At 38.0% G+C, this 23,557-nt stretch overlaps 1 protein-coding gene across 2 annotated transcripts in view; it reads left to right on the forward strand.

Annotated features, from left to right (window-relative positions):
- The window catches only part of LOC139760523 (diacylglycerol lipase-beta-like), a 128,226-nt gene extending 112,357 nt beyond the window's left edge, over window positions 1-15,869 (forward strand). For both annotated transcript variants that reach the window (XM_071683829.1, XM_071683828.1), the window contains exons 15-16: window positions 4,251-4,384; window positions 12,702-15,869. In XM_071683829.1, the coding sequence (XP_071539930.1) occupies window positions 4,251-4,384; window positions 12,702-12,858 (291 nt within the window). In that variant the 3' untranslated portion in view covers window positions 12,859-15,869. The remainder of the gene's footprint in view (window positions 1-4,250; window positions 4,385-12,701) is intronic.
- Window positions 15,870-23,557: the final 7,688 nt, after the last annotated feature.

The raw sequence follows: 23,557 nt of genomic DNA on the forward strand, positions 1-23,557 counted from the left end.
ATTCCACTGCAATACCATCCAAACCCGCTGCCTTGCTGGCTTTCATCTTCCACAAAGTTTTTACTACCTCTTCTCTGTTTACCAAATCATTCTCCTTAACCCTCTCACTTTGCACACCACCTCAACCAAAACACCCTATATCTGCCACTCTATCATCAAACACATTCAACAAACCTTCAAAATATGTGTGTATGTGTAAAGTATTGTTATTACCATAAGACCTATTTTTAATTCCTGTGAAAGATCCCTGGTGGTACACATGACCTTTCTAAAGGCTTTGGCTGTGTCAGGCTGTTTGTACCTGATCCATCTCAGTAGATAGGCAATAAGATAATGATGATAAATAGTTAGACTGAGAGCAAACACTAGCACCAAAGAAATGTGTGATGAATATAAATGAGACATTGTTTAACATGGGTTCAGCTTTATTTTTATGCTATTCTTAATTATCCTAGTATGGGTTTTAACCTATATTTGTTTTATATGCTATGTTCCTTTATCCTAGTAGTTTAATTTTGTTATATGCAACATAACATGTCTCTGAAATCATCCTCATATATCTAAGTTACAGTATTCATATCAACCAAAATAACACAGGAATGAAAATTTGCACCATTTTTTTCTGGTGAAAATGAGGCAAAACAGAGTTAAGTGAATATGTAGACAAAAGAAAGTAGCTCTTGACTTAGATGTGATTTGCATTTCTACTGTGGACAATTAGATATTTTAATTTTCTTATTTTTTCCTTATTTAAGATCAACCCAGTTTTTGGATTTCATGATGAACAGGTGATTGAGTTACAGTTACATGTACAGTAGTGTATCACTCTTAAGTTAATGCCATATCCAGTCATATTCATTTTGGCTTATACATTCACTCACACTTTAATGATGCATTTACTTACTGTTATGTAGACTTCCTGTAGTCGATACGTCTCTTTAGGCATTGAACCATAATATTTATAGAAAGTAGGGTATGTTTTTTCCAGGTGACTGCTTTTGATTTTTTTTGGTAGAAATTTTGATATGATAAAATTAACTATTGAGTGGAAGAAGAAATTTGGCACAGATTCACGATTTCTCAACACCATTCTTGCCCATGATGATTTTACCAAATTGAAGACACTGAGCACTTACTTAGACACTTCATGACCTCAAATGTCCTATTTGTAATTACTCATTTTTACTGCATCCAGATTTAGTAATTTGGAAATTCAAAATTATTAATTATTCAAAATGAAAAAGCTTATTTTTAACTTTAATTGTGATGTGTGCTTTTAAATAGTCACCATATATATTTTTTTATATTTTAATTATATTTGATCGCTGTTTCCTGCATCGGCAAGTTAGCTCCTGGAAACAGACGAAGAATGGCCAATCCACTCACATACCCACATATATACATAAATGCCCATACACACACATATACATACATATACTTATCAACAAATGGATTTGTATGTAGCATTTATGGATCTGGAGAAGGCATATGATAGAGTTGATAGAGATGCTCTGTGGAAGGTATTAAGAATATATGGTGTGGGAGGCAAGTTGTTAGAAGCAGTGAAAAGTTTTATCGAGGATGTAAGGCATGTGTACTTGTAGGAAGAGAGGAAAGTGATTGGTTCTCAGTAAATGTTGGTTTGCGACAGGGGTGTGTGATGTCTCCATGGTTGTTTAATTTGTTTATGAATGGGATTGTTAGGGAGGTGAATGCAAGAGTTTTGGAAAGAGGGGCAAGTATGCAGTCTGTTGTGGATGAGAGAGCTTGGGAAGTGAGTCAGTTGTTCGCTGATGATACAGTGCTGGTGGCTGATTCATGTGAGACTGCAGAAGCTGGTGACTGAGTTTGGTAAAGTGTGTGAAAGAAGAAAGTTGAGAGTAAATGTGAATAAGAGCAAGGTTATTAGGTACAGTAGGGGTGAGGGTCAAGTCAATTGGGAGGTAAGTTTGAATGGAGAAAAACTGGAGGAAGTAAAGTGTTTTAGATATCTGGGAATGGATCTGGCAGCGGATGGAACTATGGAAGTGGAAGTGAATCATAGGGTGGGGGAGGGGGCGAAAATTCTGGGAGCCTTGAAGAATGTTTGGAAGTCGAGAACATTATCTCGGAAAGCAAAAATGGGTATGTTTGAAGGAATAGTGGTTCCAACAATGTTGTATGGTTGCGAGGCGTGGGCTATGGATAGAGTTGTGCGCAGGAGGGTGGATGTGCTGGAAATGAGATGTTTGAGGACAATATGTGGTGTGAGGTGGTTTCATCGAGTAAGTAATGTAAGGGTAAGAGAGATGTGTGGAAATAAAAAGAGTGTAGTTGCAAGAGCAGAAGAGGGTGTTTTGAAATGGTTTGGGCACATGGAGAGAATGAGTGAAGAAAGATTGACAAAGAGGATATATGTGTCAGAGGTGGAGGGAACGAGGAGAAGTGGGAGACCAAATTGGAGGTGGAAAGATGGAGTGAAAAAGATATCTTTTTGAGTGATCAGGGCCTGAACATGCAGGAGGGTGAAAGGCAGGCAAGGAATAGAGTGAATTAGATCGATGTGGTATACCGGGGTCGACGTGCTGTCAGTGGATTGAATCAGGGCATGTGAAGCGTCTGGGGTAAACCATGGAAAGTTGTGTGGGGCCTGGATGTGGAAAGGGAGCTGTGGTTTCGGGCAATATTACATGACAGCTAGAGACTGAGTGTGAACGAATGTGGCCTTTGTTGTCTTTTCCTAGCGCTACCTTGCACACATGAGGGGGGAGGGGGATGTTATTCCATGTGTGGCGAGGTGGCAATGGGAGTAAATAAAGGCAGACAGTATGAATTATGTACATGTGTGTATATGTATGTCTGTGTGTATATATATATATGTGTGTACATTGAGATGTATAGGTATGTATATTTGCGTGTGTGGACGTGTATGTATATACATGTGTATGTGGGTGGGTTGGGCCATTTCTTTCGTCTGTTTCCTTGCGCTACCTCGCAAATGCGGGAGACAGCGACAAAGGAAAATAAATAAATAAATATATACACACCTGAGCCTGAGTCAGGTAGCCTTATTATCAACCAACGCTAAGGGGTGGATGAACAGTTGGATTGACTGCGGACCGAGTGCTGCAACCAGGATTTGAACCTGTGCTTGACCTTGGGTGACCTGTGAATGCTTCATGGTCAGGAATTGATATGAAATGGAAGGTTTTACTGCAGTTAATGCTGTTAACTGATTCTCTGCTGTAATGTACTTGTTGATATATACTGCTTGTTATATCTGAGCAGTTGCCACCCATTTACTTTGATCTTTAGAAGTTTATAAATTTAGAATAACTTGCTGTTATCCTCAACACTAACTCCTAAAGGTGTTCTTTATCTTCAGTATGTAAACTTTACGAAGTGCAGAAATACTTGTATGTATGGAAATATAAACTGAAGTTCTTGTGTAAGTAAACCCATAACATCCATAGAAGCAACACTATGTTCATAATATTTAGTGATATGAGTTCTTGTTTAAATTTTCATGAGAATGCAGTTTTTAGTAAAGGAGTTAAACATACTTGTATAGTTTCAGTTTACAAGGAAAGAGTGATTTAAATTGTGCAGATACAGTGTGCAGTATTAGTATGAGGAGGCTTTATGTAAGTCACTTTGGTGTATGGTGGTAAAAGAGTATTGGATAGCTAGATAATTTATGAATCAGGCGAAGAATGATATTTTGAATATGCTTTGCCTCTTTTCCTAGTAAAGATCAGATCATTTTAGACTGCTGTAGAGTTTGAAGCTTCTTAGTTCAAAACTTTTTTAATTATGTTCAAATATTGGAGATTTTGTAGCTTCTGATGTTAAAGCCATTTTGAATTATATGAGATTGTTGTAGAGTATGTAGCTGCAGACCTCAAAACCTATTTGAAGAAATCTTTTTTCCCCATTGTTAATAGTAACCTGGGTATGTTAAGATATTCAGCGGGTAAAACAATATTTTTAAAGTGTTATCAGAATATGCAACTCAACTGAATCTTTGGGGTACTGTGCTAGAGTTAGAGAAAATTACTAGTAATTTGAATGGTTGATTTTATACAGTAATTCCACAGTCTTTAAGTAATTTTGGTGAAGTGTTAACACACATTGCTGAAGAATATCCTTTAATACGTAATTGCTGTGATATAGATGTTCCGTTAATTGTTATTTGTATTTGAATACAAATGTTACACTTAAGAATAGTGTTCAAAATTGATAATTTACATTCATTACCCTCTTTTGTGTAGGAGAGCATGGATGATGTTAGGGTGACATTTTCGGATGGTGAAACTCAAAGACCTCAAGTTCCAAGGCACACAGAGACCCCACTTTACCCGCCTGGTCGAATTCTTTACTGCTTTCCAAGTTTACCAGAAGAGAGGTGAGCTAATTTTTTTTTCTTATTTTGTTGGGATAGATTATTGGAAATTCTTTTAGCCAAATGAAGTTTATTTGAATTTCAGTATTATTGAAATCAGTGAAGATGGATTTCATGAGTTTACATGAGAAAAAGCGCAGTGCAAAGTTTAAGATTGAGAGAGAGATGTGATAAATGGGAGTACCTACCTATGAGTACTTGCAGTGAGATTTTTTGAGAATGACAAGGCTAGCACACAGTGCTCATTGCTCACAGTATGCCTTGCTTATTTAATTATTGAATTATACGGTTTCCTTCTGCTGCTTCTTATCTTGATTAATCATATATCCAAGATTCATCATGGATTGATTTCAACCAGGAGACTAGTTTTCTTTAAAATTTTTCTAAATTTACTACATTCTTGTTTCTTACTTCTCCTTGTGTTGTAAAAAAAAATCTTTCAAGCTTCCTTGCAGGACACATTTTTATTAGACATATTCTAGGTGTGCTTACAGGAATTATTCTTGACTTGATAATTCTGTATCTTCTGTGCTGAGTTGCTTTCAGATTTAAAACATTTTCCTCTATATCTTCTCTTTGCTTCCATGCATATTATATCTTATATCTGAATTGTCTAGATTGCAGAGTTACATTCCTTTCAACTTCTGGTAGTTCATGTGCTTCAGATTGTCATATTTACCTGTGAAGTGTTTCTGTTTTCTTTTTAAGTTACATATTTCTGTCAACAAAGCAGTTTTCTGTTTTGCTTCTTATACATCAGTATTTTTATCATTAAGTTTTTGTCCCTTGTTTTGAAAGCTCTCATTATCATACCTCTTGTTATTTGGCTTGAAACCACTGTGTTATCAGTATGCCTCTTTAATTCTATTTTTCATTTGTAATGACTCCTATGACCTTAATATTTTTGTTACTATCTTCTTTCCTTGGAGGGCTTTTGCAGGGCATTTCCCTTCATTGATTTCCATTAGGTTCTATTCTGCCCATTTGTTGGTGATATCCAATTCTGTTTGTAATTTTTCTTGGTTCTCTTCTGTACCTACTATTTTGCTTAATCTGTTATCATCTTCAGAATGCTTAACAACACCATCTATCACTCTGTCTTCGTCTCTGATGCCTATTCCTTCTGAGAACTCCCATCAAAGGAATGGCCACGGCAAAAGTCTCTCCACTTATTCCTGTCCTTAAGTGCCTCCCTCACATACACCATTCTGTGCATTCTTCTGCCATTTCTCTCTCTCCAGTACTCTTTCACTCTATTTCTCTATGTTACAGGTAGTTTTCCTCTCACACCAACCCTTTTAATCATACTATCATACTCTCTTCATGGAAACCCCCAGTCTTGCATTCTTTCCGCATGCCCAAACCACCTCAAAGAATTGCCATACCATATCTCTCATACACTCCCTCAGTTTTTTCCTCATTCTGTTTAGTCATACCACATGTTCTGAAATAGCCTAATTATACTTTCCCTTACATCTCTCCCACTGTCTGAAATTATGATTACAAGGAGTAAAGGGTGAAAGGTATGGATGGGATAAGGTGAATTGGGAAGATGTGGTATACTGGGGTTGACTTCCTATCAAGACTGAACAGGGCATGTGAAGTCTATGGGGTAAACCATGGAAAGTTCCGTTAGGTCTGATTGTTTATAGAGAGCTGTGGTTTCCTTGTATTACACATGACAGGTAGAGAATGGATTTCAGTGGATGTGGCCTTTCTTCATTTGTCCCTGGAACAGATGAATAAAGGCTGCATACATTCGCATTCATTCTCTAGCTTTCGAAAATGTGTAATGCTCCAAAACCACAGCTTCCTGTCCACTCCAGGCCCCAAAACCTTTCCATGGTTTACCATGGCCACATCATATGCCCTGGTATAGTCTATTGACAGCACGTCAACCCCTGTAAACCACATCGTTTCAGTTCATTTTATCCTGTGCATGCCTTTCACCCTCCTGCTTGATTAGGCCTAGATCACTCAAAATGTTTTTAACTCCAGCTCTCCATCCTCAGTTTGGTCTCCTCTTCTTGTTCCTGCCATGTCTGATTCATATATCCTCTTTGTCAACATTGCATCACTTGTTCACTCCATATGTTTATACCATTTTAGCGCACCGTTTTCAGCTTCCTCAGCCACTCTCTTCTTATCACCTCAGCTCGCTCTTACTCTTATATTACTTACTTGATCAAACCACCCCACACCACATGCTGACCTTTAATATTTCATTTCCATCACATCCATCTTCCTCTGCCCATTCCTTTCTATAACCCATGCCTCTCTTCCATATAACATTATTGGGACTACTATACCATCAAACATATCTGTTTTTGCCCTCTCTGCCCTTCTGCATTGGTAAACCAAATATGCTTGCCTTTATTAACATTTTGTTTCAACTTCCTCTTTTCAAAAACTCTCATATTCAGGTACCACCTTCTGCAGTTTCTCACTCAAATCTGCTTCCAGTGTTGTGTCACCCACAAACAGCTGACTCACTTTGCAGGCCACCTCAACCCCTACAGACAGCATACTCACTCTTCTCTGAAAGCCCCTTGCATTTACCTCCCTCACCTCCCCATCCATATACAGATTTAAGAGCCATGATTGCATTACACATCCCTGCCACATCCCGTCTTCACGTGGAACGACTCACCTACTCTTTCTTTACTTGGACTTACACCTAACTCTCTTGATAAAAGCTTCACAATACTTCAAGTAACTTATTTCCCACACCATAAATTCGTAAGACCTCCCACAAAGCATTTTTATCACCCTTGTCATATGCTTCCTACAGATTCATAAATGCCACATACAAAGTCTCTCTCTCTCTCTCTCTCTCTCTCTCTCTCTCTCTCTCTCTCTCTCTCTCTCTTAGTATTTCTAACACATTCTTTAAAGCAAATGTTTAGGGGGAGGTTGACAAGGCCCTCGTTCCAGTTTGTATTTGCAATCAGAACATGAATCTCATTCCACTTCGTTTCATCAAATGGAAATTTATGTTGCTCAGTTTGACTGTTTATGCCACTGGTGTGTATTTTTTGTCTTCATCCCTTTCTGATCTGTAGTTTGCTGTTACTCATGTGGTCTTATGATTGATCTCAAATCCTTGTTTTGTAAACTTCAGCTTCTGATGAATAAGATATTATTTGTCATAAGGCAGTCAGTTGTATTATTGTGTCTTGTTCACATATATTCATCATCTTGTTCACATATAGTTCACATATATTCAACATCTTTATTTGTTGTTTCCTTTTTTGTTGATGCATGATTTGTTTTTCAGATTCATATCTACATATATAATCTGTTTTTTCTTTCCGTTTGGCAAAATGATGATTGAAGCCAGTTTACCTTATGATTAAACCTCCTCCATTTCAGTTTTGTGTGGTTGTTATGTCCATTTATTGATTGAATTTAAGGAGATGTAGGCAGATCCCATGGTTTATTTAACGCATCTTAATTTAACATTGGAGCTAGTACTACCACATGGCCTTTTTGGATGATATACGAGCAGTGCCAGTCTTCTTGGCTCAGATGTCTTATCTGAGCAAAAATATTTGAGCCTAGCCCTATCCTGTTTTTGGGTTCTGTCCTTGTCAAGATGAGCACTGTCAGGTACATTTTTGTGCTCGAGTTTTTAAACCTATATAACCATGCTTTTTGGGATCATGAGTTGCAAGACTCCTTTTTTCCTGTTTTCTTTTCTTACATTCTAAGAGTACTGATTTCAATGCATTTTACATGATAGCTAGAGAATGGATGTGAGCAAATGAAGCTTTTTCTTTTTCTATTCTCGTTGTAACTTCACTAACATGGGAAATGGTGAACATGTATGAAAGAAGAAAAAAAATTCAGGGTACTTGTCTGTACAGGATGTTATTGATAACTTTTAATGCCTTAAAGGGAGTAGTTTGATTTCCGGTGTTTAGATAGCCCTCACTTTTCAGGAAACATATCACGGAACCATTCTGGTCATCTTTTTGTATCTGTGAAGTAGCTACACTTTTTCCTTATCAAGATTCCTGTATTCAGTTATTGCTGCTGCTTTTCGTCATGACAGTGCATTGTCAACAGTATTTGCTTAACCACAGAGGCATTCAAAATGGGTGACACTTTGGTATCATTAAGCTGGCTTACCTTTGTGGTTTTTAATTCTAAATAGTTCCACCACTGGTGTGTGATCAGTTAAAACATGAATGGAATATCTATAGAATAAATCCTGACAAATTTTTCAAGGCCTCGATCTCCATTACTGGTTAGTTATATTACGATTAAGTCAGAGTCATACTAGCATAGGCATTTGGGACAGGCATAAGGAGAACACCTTGGCCTTTGCTATAGACATCTGACACCATGATAAGAGATAAAAGATTCTGCAAAATTTGGGAAATGTTACTTTTGAGCTTTGGTAAGAGTTTTAGATGCTGTTGGGGTTCATTTCACTTAAATTTATTAGCTTTTTTTAAGCACATCTTTGCAAATGTGGTGACGAAAGCCTTATAGAATCCCATTCTATGAGTTAGTGAATATTGTCTGTCGATTTGGGCATCAAAAGTCTTTTACTGCCTTTACGTTACTGTCATACGTAGTGCTGTCTATGTAGTGCTACTACATGACCCAAAAACTTGAACTCTTTCATGAAGTATCTACATTTGGACAGCTAAATCGTAAGACCTGCCTCTTCCAGTCTCCAAAAGACTGTCACATGTTTGGCGAGATGTTAAGCACCATCTGACATCACATTTACATCATCTAAGTAGACCATAAGAGCCTACTTGTATACTGAAAAACAATGTACATCATCTGTGCAAAGTATTACCACCTCACCCCTTTCCTTTAAGGGTGTATAATGAGCCCTTAGGCCCATTAGATCAGAACTCTGAAATAATGGCTTCTGTTAACATAGAGATTTAGGTTAAACACAGATTCCCTTACCATCTGGCTAACATATGACAGCTGATGGCCACTTTTATAATATAAGTTTCCACTCAGCACTGGTATATATATTGAATGCATGTCTATAGAAATAAGAAAATTATATTTATACCAGCGCTGGTGGCTGATTCATGTGAGAAACTGCAGAAGCTGGTGACTGAGTTTGGTAAAGTGTGTGAAAGAAGAAAGTTAAGAGTAAATGTGAATAAGAGCAAGGTTATTAGGTACAGTAGGGTTGAGGGTCAAGTCAATTGGGAGGTAAGTTTGAATGGAGAAAAACTGGAGGAAGTAAAGTGTTTTAGATATCTGGGAGTGGATCTGGCAGCGGGTGGAACCATGGAAGCGGAAGTGGGTTCATAGGGTGGGGGAGGGGGCGAAAATCCTGGGAGCCTTGAAGAATGTGTGGAAGTCGAGAACATTATCTCGGAAAGCAAAAATGGGTATGTTTGAAGGAATAGTGGTTCCAACAATGTTGTATGGTTGCGAGGCGTGGGCTATGGATAGAGTTGTGTGCAGGAGGATGGATGTGCTGGAAATGAGATGTTTGAGGACAATGTGTGGTGTGAGGTGGTTTGATCGAGTAAATAACATAAGGGTAAGAGAGATGTGTGGAAATAAAAAGAGCGTGGTTGAGAGAGCAGAGAGGGTGTTTTGAAATGGTTTGGGCACATGAAGAGAATGAGTGAGGAAAGATTGACCAAGAGGATATATGTGTTGGAGGTGGAGGGAACGAGGAGAAGTGGGAGACCAAATTGGAGGTGGAAAGATGGAGTGAAAAAGATTTTGTGTGATCGGGGCCTGAACATGCAGGAGGGTGAAAGGAGGGCAAGGAATAGAGTGAATTGGAGCGATGTGGTATACTGGGGTTGACGTGCTGTCAGTGGATTGAATCAGGGCATGTGAAGCGTCTGGGATAAACCATGGAAAGCTGTGTAGGTATGTATATTTGCGTGTGTGGACGTATGTATATGCATGTGTATGGGGGTGGGTTGGGCCATTTCTTTTGTCTGTTTCCTTGCACTACCTCGCAAACGCGGGAGACAGCGGCAAAAAAAAAAAAAAAAAAAAAAAAAAAAAAAAAAAAATCAGCGAAAATAAATTTGCTCTCTGTGAACATGTACATATTACATAATTTGCTCCAAATACAATGCTATCCCTCAGTCTCACTTGGTCAGCTGTATGCAACTATGCTGACCTCAGTTTACAATATAATTCCTTGAAATTACCAAGATGTGTACAGATAACATGATATATTAACCAGACACACATTCTACATCTTAAACAAACCCTAGTCAGAGAGAGAGAGAGAGAGAGAGAGAGAGAGAGAGAGAGAGAGAGAGAGAACATTCCAAAGCATTATTGTAAAAATAGTAAAGATACGTACTATTGTTTTATACCCAGTCAGTAAAATGAAATTTCACGTTTTAGCATACGACAATCAGACTTTACAAAAGTATATTCTATACTTTAGCACAGACAACTGAACAAAATATAATAGGTAACTGAAGCAATTATTGGGAAAGAGGGGAGATGACTGTAATGAAAGGAAATATTTCTAGGGAACAGAGAATGCAGTCAGCAGTTTGGTGTCCTTTGACATGTCTACCAACCTTGTTTAGTTTTTAACTTAAGGAAGGTTTCCATTCCCACCTTCAAAATCTATAGTTTTTCATGTTGTATGAAGATTGGGTTAAACCTTGCAGTTTCAAAGATATTCACATAACAATGAATGAAAATCCCTTCAGAAGTATATTTCATCCACTCTCTTTACTCTGGTAATGTGTAGAAGTTTTGTGGATGTTTAGTGCAGTGTGATAAAGAGTGCAGGAATAAGATGTTGTTGCTGAGCATGCTCGATTGTTTATTTTACCTACTTTTTTCTAGATTTAAAGATGGGTTGCATTAAGGAAAGTTGCACTGATGTGCCTTGTCATATGTAGATTTTTAGACTTTTGGGGAATGCTGACTCTTGTGCATAAGGTGTTGAGAAGCTTTATATTCTTAAAATTTTTACTCTAATCTGGCTTGGATTTAGACTCCTTTGTTTAAGATACAACAGTTCATTGGAAAGAGTTTTTGACAAATTTGGAGAACTGTTTTAGTTCAGCCATCCAGTGATGTACTGTTAGCCACTGATATTGGGAGGATAGTATCATACAAAGCCAGATTTTTCCATGCATGTCTCTGGAAACCTTTAGAGACTTTCTGACAGCATAAAGAAGTGCTGCCATGGGAAAGCTTATGCCCTACTGTTGTTAAAATCCCAAAAGCTTGTTCCTAGATGGTTATCTGTAGGAGTCAATTAATTAGAGATGGCTGTTCTACTTCTGATTGCTGCAGGATTTTCTGCTACTAAATGGAATTTTATTCTTTTTAGATAATTGTGTTGGTAAGGGGCAGGTGCTGAAGAAGTCCACTTTAAGCTTGTGAAAAGCATGTTTTTGAGCAAGAAACATTCTGTGCCCAGTCCACTGTCCCCCAAAAGATTGGCTCACCTTACAATAATGACCTTTGAGGTTTGAGACATGATAGTGAAGGTGGCTGAGGTGGGATAATGTGTTGGTGGTAGTGTCATTATGGTTGTACAACTTTAGATGGTGAGCGCAGGAGTGATTTTAAATAATCTTTTCGTGCATTAAGTGTATCTGGGGCAGTCATTGTCATATGCTTACCTCTCTTGGTGGTCTCAGTCATATGACTTTTGTTACTATACAGGAAACTGTCTTGGTGAAGGGCAAGTAAGGATTTTTGTTGAAAGATCTAGTCACATACTCAGAATTGAATGTTATGTTGATACTGTGTTAGTTGGTCTTGACAACCCAAGGAAGGAGTGCTGCTTGAGAATTGTTGCTGCTTCTTTTCATTGACCTAATTCATAATACAACCTAGATAGTGGTCTTCTATTCATTTCTAAATTGTAGACTCATATTTCTCTGTTTCCTATTGCTTTTTAAGTTTCTCCACTTTGTTCTTCCCCTTGTGCATAAATAGTGAGTCATCCCTCATTCTTCTGACATCTACATATGCTTAACATGTAATATAAACATGCTGACTAAATCACATATTTGATGAAACCATCAAGGAAGATTATTTAGCAGATGTTCTAACACCTGCTTTTAAGTGTGACACTGTAAGATGTAAAAATGCTTAGAGATGATTTTGCATGTGTTAGCATGCTTATGGATTAGAGAAAAATAATGTGTTTGACAGTGCCGTAGGTTTAGATTGAGAGAGGGAAGGGCAGACACAGGAAGATTATATTTCCTTTAAAACTACATTTTCATTATGTTCTTATCATGGTGTACAACTACCATATGCATTTCTGAGTAATGCACTTATAAAAGTTCCCTGTCTTTTCATTGTTGATGATGAAATCTTTAATATTGGACAGGCTTGATGGCAACTCTGGAGAGTGGGAGTTCGTGTGGGGTGAGATGAAAGAGTTTTTACAAATTCTCATATCCCCCTTCATGCTGCGTCATCACCTCCCTCATGTGGTCTTAGCTGCACTAAAAGATGCTGCAGTCCAAGCTTCTGATCCATGCTAAAACATTTCTTCAGTGTTAGATGAGATTAGTAAAGGTGTATTTACAAATTATGTGTAAGACATATTAATTTTCATTCTTTTGTCCATGACTTAAATAAGCAACCTTGATTATGATAATGTGTGATAAATCAGAAAATATGGACATTGATGCAAATATGTTTTCTTACCACAGAATTATGATTATGTGGTTAAGTAAATCTTATGTTAAGCTAATATTTAAAAGATTTTTATATGAATGATATATAAAATTCTACCAGAGTTTGGCATATATCTAATGTTTAGTGTCTTGTAGTTGTTGAATATAATTAGGAGACAGAGTGAAAATAATGATTGTAAATGCTAGATTATTTGAATTTCATTCGTTTTGTTTATGATGTGATGGTATACATAATAACAGGACTCTTTTCCTATGGGGTAGTTGTGAAGTCACAAAAAATATGTTCCATCCATAGAGATATTGCTTTTTATCATGTTACTCCCAGGAGCTATGACCCCTCTCTTTTTAAGTTGAAGATTTTGCTCTTTTTAAAAACCTTCTTTCCTTCCTAAATTTTTTTTATTTCAAGGTGCCACAGTCTTTTTCTTTACTGTATTGTTTTTGGGAGAGAGAAATGAAATATGAACTGTTGAACTGTGGAAACAAGTACAGGAACTTTTGTCTTGAATATCTTTATCCCAGCAAGTCATGGAAACCACAAATTTTTATGAATGCCTTTAGCAATTAACCAAATTTATCAATTTATCAAATTCCAGTGATACATGAAATAAGTGATTGAAGTGAATTTTAAGACATACTTTTAACTAGAAATTGAAGGTAAACGTTTTGAGTCTTGTTTTCAAAAGATGCAAAATGGTTGGAGCAGTAGATAGAAATAGTTGGTAGGAACATAAAAGCAGGAGCTCTAGGTAAAAACATTAGGAGAAATGGTTGGTTGGAACAATAGGCAGAAGCAGTAGGCAGTAGTAGGAGGTTGGAACATTAGGTAGACATTGTCAGTTGGAACAGTAAATAGGAGCCTCTGCAATCGCTGAGCTAGGCTGCCCTCTGCCAGTTGCCTGTGAAGGGTAAGGCATTAAAGGCTAAGAAGTAGCATAGGCAGGAACATTAGGTGGACACATTAGTTAAAAGTAGTCAGTATGAACATCAGATAGGAGCCTTTGCAAATGCTGTGCTAGAGTTGCCCTGTGCCAGTGGCCTGTGATGTGTGAGGCACTAAAGGCTAAGAAGTGGCAATGTAGTTCACTACAGGTGCTCCCCAACTTATGAAGGGGTTATGTTCCAATAAGCCCATCATAAGTTGAAAATATCCAAGTTGAAAATACATTTGATTCTGTACATCTAACCTACTGAACATCATAGCTTAGCCTATCCTACCTTAAACCTTCTCAGAACACTTACATTTCTCATCCTTAGTTATCATATGCAGCTCTTCCTTAAAAGCTTCAGCACCTTCAGTATCAACACTTGCTGCCTCACTGCTAACCTTTACATTATGAAAATTATGATACCTTTTGAAGCATTAGAACCACCCATGCTTTGCTGTAAACATTTTTGTATACTTAGGATCATTGGCATGCTGTTTTAGTGTATGGAAAAGACTCCTTGCATGTAGCCTGGATTGTCAATAGGCTAAGCAGTATGCGCTTCTGTATCTGGTCTTCCATTCACGAGACAAGTAATTTTTCCATGTCATCAATCGTCCCAGCTCCTTTCTTCGTGATGAAAGTGGATTTAACTGATGCTGAAGATTTCACTGCATCACTGATTTGCTTCTTGTCCTTTAAGTTAGTTGAGATTGTCAATTGTGAAAGTCTGCTGCTGTCATGCTGGGTAGTTATCTTTGATTTCATCTCAAGAGTAAATGCCTTCCTCTTTTTACCAGAGGCTGGAGACAGATGGGCATTTTGTAAACATGATGACATGCAAAAACACAATGCACAAAATCCAGAAAAGTTTGGCAACACAGCAACAGTTGTTTACACTCATGATTGCATGGCTGACTGGAAGCTGCAGCTCAATACTGCTGCACAGCATCATGAGAGAGTATCGTACCACATATCACTAGCCCGGGAAAAGATCAAAATTCAAAATTTGAAGTACGGATTCTACTGAATACGTATTACTATTGCAACATTGTAAAGTAGAAAAATCATAAGTTGAATTATCGTAAGTTGGGAAGCATCTGTAGTTATGGAGACTATTGCCATGGCCACCCGCTTATGGGAGTTCCAGGAGGGAACAGGCATTAGAGATATAGAATAGAATGACTTGTGAATGTACATTTGGCCCTTGTTAAATGCAAGGGTTGTTTTTCAAAAAGCTTCATATATATTGATATAGCATGAGAGGAACCTCTTTTTACTTGTAAAAGATGGAAATGCATTCTACAGTCTAAACAGTATCTCCCTGGACAATGTATAGATTTGTAATAATTTCAAAGAAAATCACAAGAACTCAATTCTTAAGTATCACAATTATCAATATATTACTTTAATTGTAAGATTAGAAAGGAGTGTTCAGTCAGTTTCACTAATAAAAAACTTGCCATATTTCAAAAGCATTAGGAATTCTTGTGTACATTGGCCATATTTTAAAAGCATTAGGAATTCTTATGTCTACAGGGAACTTTAGTGAAATAAAATCAACGCCAATGCTCAAGTTTTTATACCTCTGAGTGCAATGAAAATATTAGTGTGTGATAATGATTATGAAAAATTTGAACTGAACACAGTTATATTGGATTATCTGTTGACGTGAATGGATGATTGAAAATAACACTAAAGCCAGGAAAATTGACAAAAGTTATTAATACACAATTACCATTGATTTTTTCGTACATGCTTGCCATTGATATTATCATTAGTTTTTCTGAAGGTAATGAATAAGTGATGAGCATCAGAAGTGTGTTTTATTACAGGAAATTGGACTTATAGATGCCACTGACTAAGCACAAGTTATTGTAAATGAATAGAGAGACAATAAATGCCTAACAACTGTTGGAGGAAATAATGAAAACCAAGTTCGTAATCATCCTATTAAGAGAGTAAAAAGATGCATAAAGAATAAGTTACAAATATAGAGAAGAAGGTAATTTATATCATGGAAACAGATTCAGCCAGCATGACACAGTATGCACAACAGAGGGTAAGTGTAGCACAGCTGAGCATATGGGGTCATTGACCTCACTCTTCTTCCTCTTAAGATTCTGTTGTAATACAGTAATCATACTTTTCTAAAAAGTTATAAAAAGTCAGTCTCACCTTCATAAAAAGAGAGTTTGCTGACATGACTTCCATCAATATATATCTTTGATCCTAAACCAGAATCATCCCTAATAACTTTTGTGATTCAGCCTTTCCTCCTCTCTTTCTTCCTGATCAATCTATCCCACACTCTCCAAATGAAAAATCTTTCTTTTGTTTTTGTTCCATATTTTTGTCCAGCTCAACTTTATATGAATCTACTTCTGATTTCTTACAGCTCAACTTTAGATAATCTACTTCTAATCTTCCACCCCCATCCCTACCCATTAAAATTGCCACCTCCTATATTCTCCTCATGCAGGGTCTTCCAAGCACTCTCACAGCTCCAAACTGACAAGGCATACAACTCAAATGGCATAACACCTCGAGTCATGAAGGAGTATGCCTCTGAGCTTGCTCTAATCCTTGCTTGCCTATTTTGCTTGTGTAAAACACTAGAGTTCTCCTTTCTCTTGGAAGCATGCCTGGGTTGGTGCAACCCATCCCAAAAAAAGATGCTCTAATCCCTCCAACTATTGCCCATTGCACTCGTTTATGCTGTCTCCAAACTCTGAAATTTTTCCTAACTCTTACTTTTTCAAATATATACAATTTCTTTCCCTTTTTTCTGTTTACCATTATGGATTATGGATTTTGAATTACCCTATGTAATTCACCTCTGGTCCTCCTGTCTTAGAGAATTCAGTGATATTTTGACTTCAACATCTCCGTAGCATTTGACAGGGTATGGGAAAAGTCTTTGCTATTTAAACTCTTCTCCTTTGGTTTTTTGCTTCTCTCTGTTCCTCAATGCCTTGTTTCCTTTCCGGCCATTCCATGGCAATAGTTCCCCACCTCTCTTATGAAGTGTTACTCATCAGGCTTCTGTCCTATTACTTTCTTTACTTTTGTAATATGTGATCCCATTTTTACTTCTCATCCATTTCTCCCTTATTTTGATGATTCAGCTTTATATGATTCACTTTGCCTCACTGTTTGTAAGGGAAAAGATAGCAGTACTGATGGGATTGTATGGATGGGAATTGTGGGCTCAATAGAAATTGCAAAAGAGTGTAGATGTGTTGGAAATGAAATGTTTGAGAACAGTATACAGTGTGAGGAGGGTTGATTTGAATAAGAAATTATAGGATAAAAGAGAAGTGTTGTAATAAAAGGTTTAAGTTTATGAGAGCTGTTTGCAGATGATGATGTTTACTGAGAATAAGTTGGAATTGCAGATTGTTGTGTGTTCTGTTATGTGTGTAAGTGATTAAAGGTAAATGCTTGAAAAAGTAAAGTAATGGTGTTTGAAAGGAAGCAGAGTGAAAGTGTAGATTTTGTAAAGCCTTATAGAGTGATAGAAGAATGTGTGTTAAACTGTCTTATAGACAAGGGAAAGAAAGACTGAAAGAGATGAAAGAATTTGAGTATTTAGGAGCTATCTTGGGTAACTTTGGTGATATGGAAGGAGAGATAGACGAGAGAGCAGTGGAAGAGTCATTGGGTCCCTTAATAGAATAATGAAGGGTGATGAAAGTATGGAAGTGAAGGAATTAAGGGACAGCATAGTCCTCCCAATCCTGTCCTCTGCAAACAAAACTTGGACATGGAATGGGTCATAGGGGTCAAGAATCCAGGCTGTGGAAGTGAGCTATGTGAGAGCATGTAGTATGACTAGATGGAAGAAAGAAAGAATGAGGGGCTGCATGAGAGATTTGGCATGACAGGGAATGCTGAGATAATGCATTACTTTAAGGTGATATGGGCTTGTGGAAAGAATGGAAGGTGGGGAATTTACAAGGAGAATTTGTGATGGGACATTTAAAGGGGTTGGTGTGAGAGGAAGACGACCTATGACAAATGGAAAGGAAAGAGTGGAAAAATATTGCAGAGAGAGAAATGGGGAAAGAATATGTGGAATGGTGTATGAGAAGGAGGCATGTAAGGACAGGGATAAGTGGAGACTTGCCGTGACCATATTTTCAAAGGGAGTTTCCAGAGGATATGGGCATCAAATACATAGATAGATAGAAGAAGTGTTGTGCTGAAACTGTATGGACACATGGAGAGGGTGTGTACGGAAAGGATGACAAGGAGAGTATACATATCAAAGGTGGAGAGAATTAAGAAAAGGGGAACCAAGGAGGAGCTAATTGGATAGATTGAAATTAGTTTTGAGCGTGTGAGGCCTGATCATTGATAAGGGTTTGAGTGAATTAGAGCAATGTGGTATACAGAGGATGACATGCTGTCAGTGGGCTGAACCATAGCTTATGAAGTGGTCAGGCAAAATCTTGGAGTGGTCTGTGGTACCTAGTTATGGATAGGGAGCTCTAGTTTCGATGTGTTATACATGACTGGTAGAGAGTGGATGTAAGTGAATGTGGCCATTTCTTTGTCTGTTCCTGGTGCTACTTTGCTCACATAGGAAATGATGAACATGCATAAAAAAAGGATATACTTTCTCTCTTTGTCTTGGGAGTCCTTTTGAATATCTTTATGAGGCTCCTGCAATGCTCAGGAAGCTAGCTATGTCCACTAGTCAGGACCATAGTGTGGTGATGTGTGTGTGTCTATTTGTGGAGGGTGCAGGGCATTTAAGCAACAAATGCTTGGTGTCATCATTGTGGTAGTTGTGTTATGAGCATGAATGGCCTTGGGATATGTTGAAATGGTGCCCTTGGTGTTGTAGGGGAGGATGCTGTCCAGATATTAGATGTGAAAGTGTGACTCATGTGTTTCTGGGATTGTGGCTTATGTGGGCTAGAGCTTAAAATTGCAGGTCTTCAGCCACTGAAGGACCTCCCCACTGCCATACTTCCTGTCCCAAAGGAGGTAAACTTTTCTTGCTTCCTTGTGGGGCTTAGCCTTGAGATGTACTGTTGCTGCCATGTTGGACCATGAATACTTAGTTACTTCCTGCCCCAGGAGTCTCTTTTATCGTAGAGATTCTTTCAGTGTTCAGGAAGCCAGCCATGTCCACTGGTAGGGAACATAGGTCTTAAACTGTAGTGATGTGCGTGTTTCTTTGCATGGAGAGTGCAGGGTAGTTGAGTAGTAAGTCCTTTGTTTCCTCATTGATGTACATATATTTTTTTTTTTTTTTTTGCTTTGTCGCTGTCTCCCGCGTTTGCGAGGTAGCGCAAGGAAACAGACGAAAGAAATGGCCCAACCCACCCCCATACACATGTATATACATACGTCCACACATGCAAATATGCATACCTACACAGCTTTCCATGGTTTACCCCAGATGCTTCACATGCCCTGATTCAATCCACTGACAGCACGTCAACCCCGGTATACCACATCGCTCCAATTCACTCTATTCCTTGCCCTCCTTTCACCCTCCTGCATGTTCAGTCCCCGATCACACAAAATCTTTTTCACTCCATCTTTCCACCTCCAATTTGGTCTCCCTCTTCTCCTCGTTCCCTCCACCTCCGACACATATATTCTCTTGGTCAATCTTTCCTCACTCATTCTCTCCATGTGTGCGAACCATTTCAAAACACCCTCTTCTGCTCTCTCAACCACGCTCTTTTTATTTCCACACATCTCTCTTACCCTTACGTTACTTACTCGATCTCACCACCTCACACCACATATTGTCCTCAAACATCTCATTTCCAGCACATCCATCCTCCTGCGCACAACTCTGTCCATAGCCCACGCCTCGCAACCATACAACATTGTTGGAACCACTATTCCTTCAAACATACCCATTTTTGCTTTCCGAGATAATGTTCTCGACTTCCACACATTCTTCAAGGCTCCCAGAATTTTCGCCCCCTCCCCCACCTTATGATCCACTTCCGCTTCCATGGTTCCATCCGCTGCCAGATCCACTCCCAGATATCTAAAACACTTCACTTCCTCCAGTTTTTCTCCATTCAAACTCACCTCCCAATTGACTTGACCCTCAACCCTACTGTACCTAATAACCTTGCTCTTATTCACATTTACTCTTAACTTTCTTCTTTCACACACTTTACCAAACTCAGTCACCAGCTTCTGCAGTTTCTCACATGAATCAGCCACCAGCGCTGTATCATCAGCGAACAACAACTGACTCACTCATATATATATATATATATATATATATATATATATATATATATATATATATATATATATATATATATATTGGAAAGGATCACAATTTTGTGCGTGATCAAATATATTCCTATGAGTCCATGGGGAAAATGAAACACGATAAGTTCCCAAGTGCACTTTCATGTAATAATCACATCATCAGGGGAGATACAAGAGAGAAATATAACAGTTGGTTGATATACCACAAAGAGACGTTGCTAGGACAGCATTTGGTAAACGTGATTATCCAAGACAGGACAATCACACGGGGAGGAGCAGTGTGGCAGTGTGGTTTTGTAAGTGGTGGAAGATGTGTGGATCGGCTGTTTGCTTTGAAGAATATGTGTGAGAAATACTTTTTTTTTGGGGGGGGGGGGATTGTGGATCTGGAGAGGGCATATGATAAGAGTTGATGGAGGTGCTCTGTGGAAGGTAATAAAAGTATATGGTGTGGGAAGTAGGTTGCTGGGGGCAGAGGGGCTTTTGTCAAGGATGTGAGGCATGTGTGCGAGTGGGGAGAGAGGAAAGTGATTGGTTCCCGGTGAATGTCGGTTTGCGGCAGGGATGTGTGATGTCGTCATGGTTGTTTGGTTTGTTTGTGGATGGGGTTGTTAAGGAGGTGAATGCGGGAGTTTTGGGGGGAGGGGCAAGTGTGCAGTGTGTTAGGGATGAGAGGGCTTAGGAAGTGAGTCTGTTGTTGTTCGCTGATGATACGGCGCTGGTGGCTGATTCGGGTGAGAAGCTGCAGAAGTTGGTGGCTGGGTTTGGTAAGGTGTGTGAAACGAGAAAGCTGGGAGTGGGCGTGGGTGTGGGTGGGAGCGGGGTTGTTGGGTTTGGTAGGGTTGGGGGACAAGTGGATTGGGAGGTAAGTTTGAATGGAGGGAGGCTGGAGGAAGTGGAGTGTTTCGGATATCTGGGGTTGGATTTGGCAGCAGATGGAGCCATGGAAGCAGAGGTAAGTCATGGGGGGGGTTCCAGGCCCCATAGAACTTTCCATGGTTTACCCCAGATGCTTCACATGCCCTGGTTCAATCCATTGACAGCACGTTGACCCCGGTATACCACATCGTTCCAATTCACTCTATTCCTTGCATGCCTTTCACCCTCCTGCAAGTTCAGGCCCTGATCACTCAAAATCTTTTTCACTCCATCTTTCCACCTCCAATTTGGTCTCCCACTTCTCCTTGTTCCCTCCACCTCTGACACATATATCCTCGTGGTCAATCTTTCCTCACTCATTCTCTCCATGTGACCAAACCATTTCAAAACACCCTCTTCTGCTTTCTCAACCACACTCTTTTTATTACCACACATCTCTCTTACCCTATTATTACTTACTTGATCAAACCACCTCACACCACATATTGTCCTCAAACATCTCATTTCCAGCACATCCACCCTCCCCCGCACAACTCTATCCATTGCCCATGCCTCGCAACCATATAACATTGTTAGAACCACTATTCCTTCAAACATACCCATTTTTGCTTTCCGAGATAATGTTCTCGACTTCCACACATTCTTCAACGCTCCCAGAATTTTTGCCCCCTCCCCCACCCTATGATTCACTTCCATGGTTCCATCCGCTGTTAAATCCACTCCCAGTGCTGTATCATCACCGACAACAACTGATTTTTATGTTCTCTGAATTATGCTGTATTCATATTTTGACTTACTTTTAACAAATTATGCCACTGAATGGGTTTTTCAAATTGTCAAATGTTATTAGTGAATTTCATATATGTAGTATTTTAGTTTTTCACTTTTTAAAGATTTCACATCTTGTTTCCACAGTAAGAGGGGTACATTAAAATATAAGAGCTCTTTTGAGCACCAGCAATACCAGAGAGAAAGGTGCACTTCAAAGTAATATGTTATTTACTGGTCAGAGATTGCTATTAAAAAATATGAATGTGCTACTTAGTGTTGAAACATCTTTTATAAGATTTACAATATCTAACTGTCTGAAAATACCATTCATATGATTTACAATATATGTATTATACTTGTCTTACTATAGCACATGTGAAATTTGTTAAAGATGGACATGAAACTACAAAATGCCATTAGTGTTGACCTACTGAAAGAATATATCCTGTATGTATTTCCCTTTGACGAACTTTGTAATGAAGGGATGTAAGTATGTTTGTAGTGCTTTGATAATATTTTATTACAGTATATTGAATAGTCTTTGAAATGATTTTCAATAATTGTTTGCCATTCCCTAGAATGATAATGAATTATGAGTACTGTGTGAAAAATACTTGCAAGAAGTTCTCTTCCAGTTTGTGGATGATAAAATGTTATTACTTTTTAATAATGGCATATGTAATTTGTCATCATTAGTAGCAGGGCTATATTAACTAAGTAGATGTTTAGACTTTTTAGTATCTTTTTTAAGATCTTGAAAAAATTTTGTGATCTCATAAAGTTTGTATTATGGATTCAGATCTGTTCTGCCGTGGTGGTTGTAAGTGTTTCTGCATATGCAGAATATAGATGGATTTTCCCAAAAGTCCTAAGCCAAAACTTTGATGCTTGATTCAGGTTCATAAAACAAAGATATTGCCATGATCAGATTCCTGGATAACTATTAGAACATATATTTTTGGATTATCTAGACATATATTTCAATGTGTTTGTTTGTTCTCATTCATATCTGTTTTATCAGTATTTTTGCTCTTAGTATTTATTGATAGGTAACGTGTGTTGTATATGAAAGTATTCTGAAATGGTAAGATATCAGGATTCTCATTATGTACATAGACCTGGAAATCACTGTCTTAATTTACTAACAGAAAATGATATACTTGTTTTCTATGAGTTTTGTACATTCCATATCTATTCATGTATTACCTAAGTACTATGATTATGTGGGCTAAACTTAATGAACATCAGATATGTCTGTTCATGCACAGAAGGCTTTTTTCATACCACAGAATCCATATGCAGGTGAATAATGTTTTCAGTGTTGCATTTTACATACACGTAATTTTGAGGAATGTTACTTTCAGGTGAACTTATTTAACAACTTAATAGAATTTTAGGGATAATGGATTATTTTTACTGAATTTCAAGGTACACATGTACACAACTGAGGATAAAACCTAGCAGTAATTACATTTAAGAAAATAATATTATTGCAAATTTCTGCCTTGGAGCAGAATCAAACATGAATCTTGAAGTACATTTTAAAAGTTTTTACAGGTGCATGTTATTTAGAATTAAGAATAATAAAGGAATTGTCATAATCTGTGTTGTGCCCTAGCTCATAAAATTACTAGGACCAAAGAGAAAAAGTATGTTTTGTCTTGACTTTATATTTTGATAATAAATTTTCACAAACAGATATGAAAGTTTTT

This window comes from Panulirus ornatus, chromosome 37 (genome assembly GCF_036320965.1).
Source record: "Panulirus ornatus isolate Po-2019 chromosome 37, ASM3632096v1, whole genome shotgun sequence".
Taxonomy (NCBI): domain Eukaryota; kingdom Metazoa; phylum Arthropoda; class Malacostraca; order Decapoda; family Palinuridae; genus Panulirus; species Panulirus ornatus.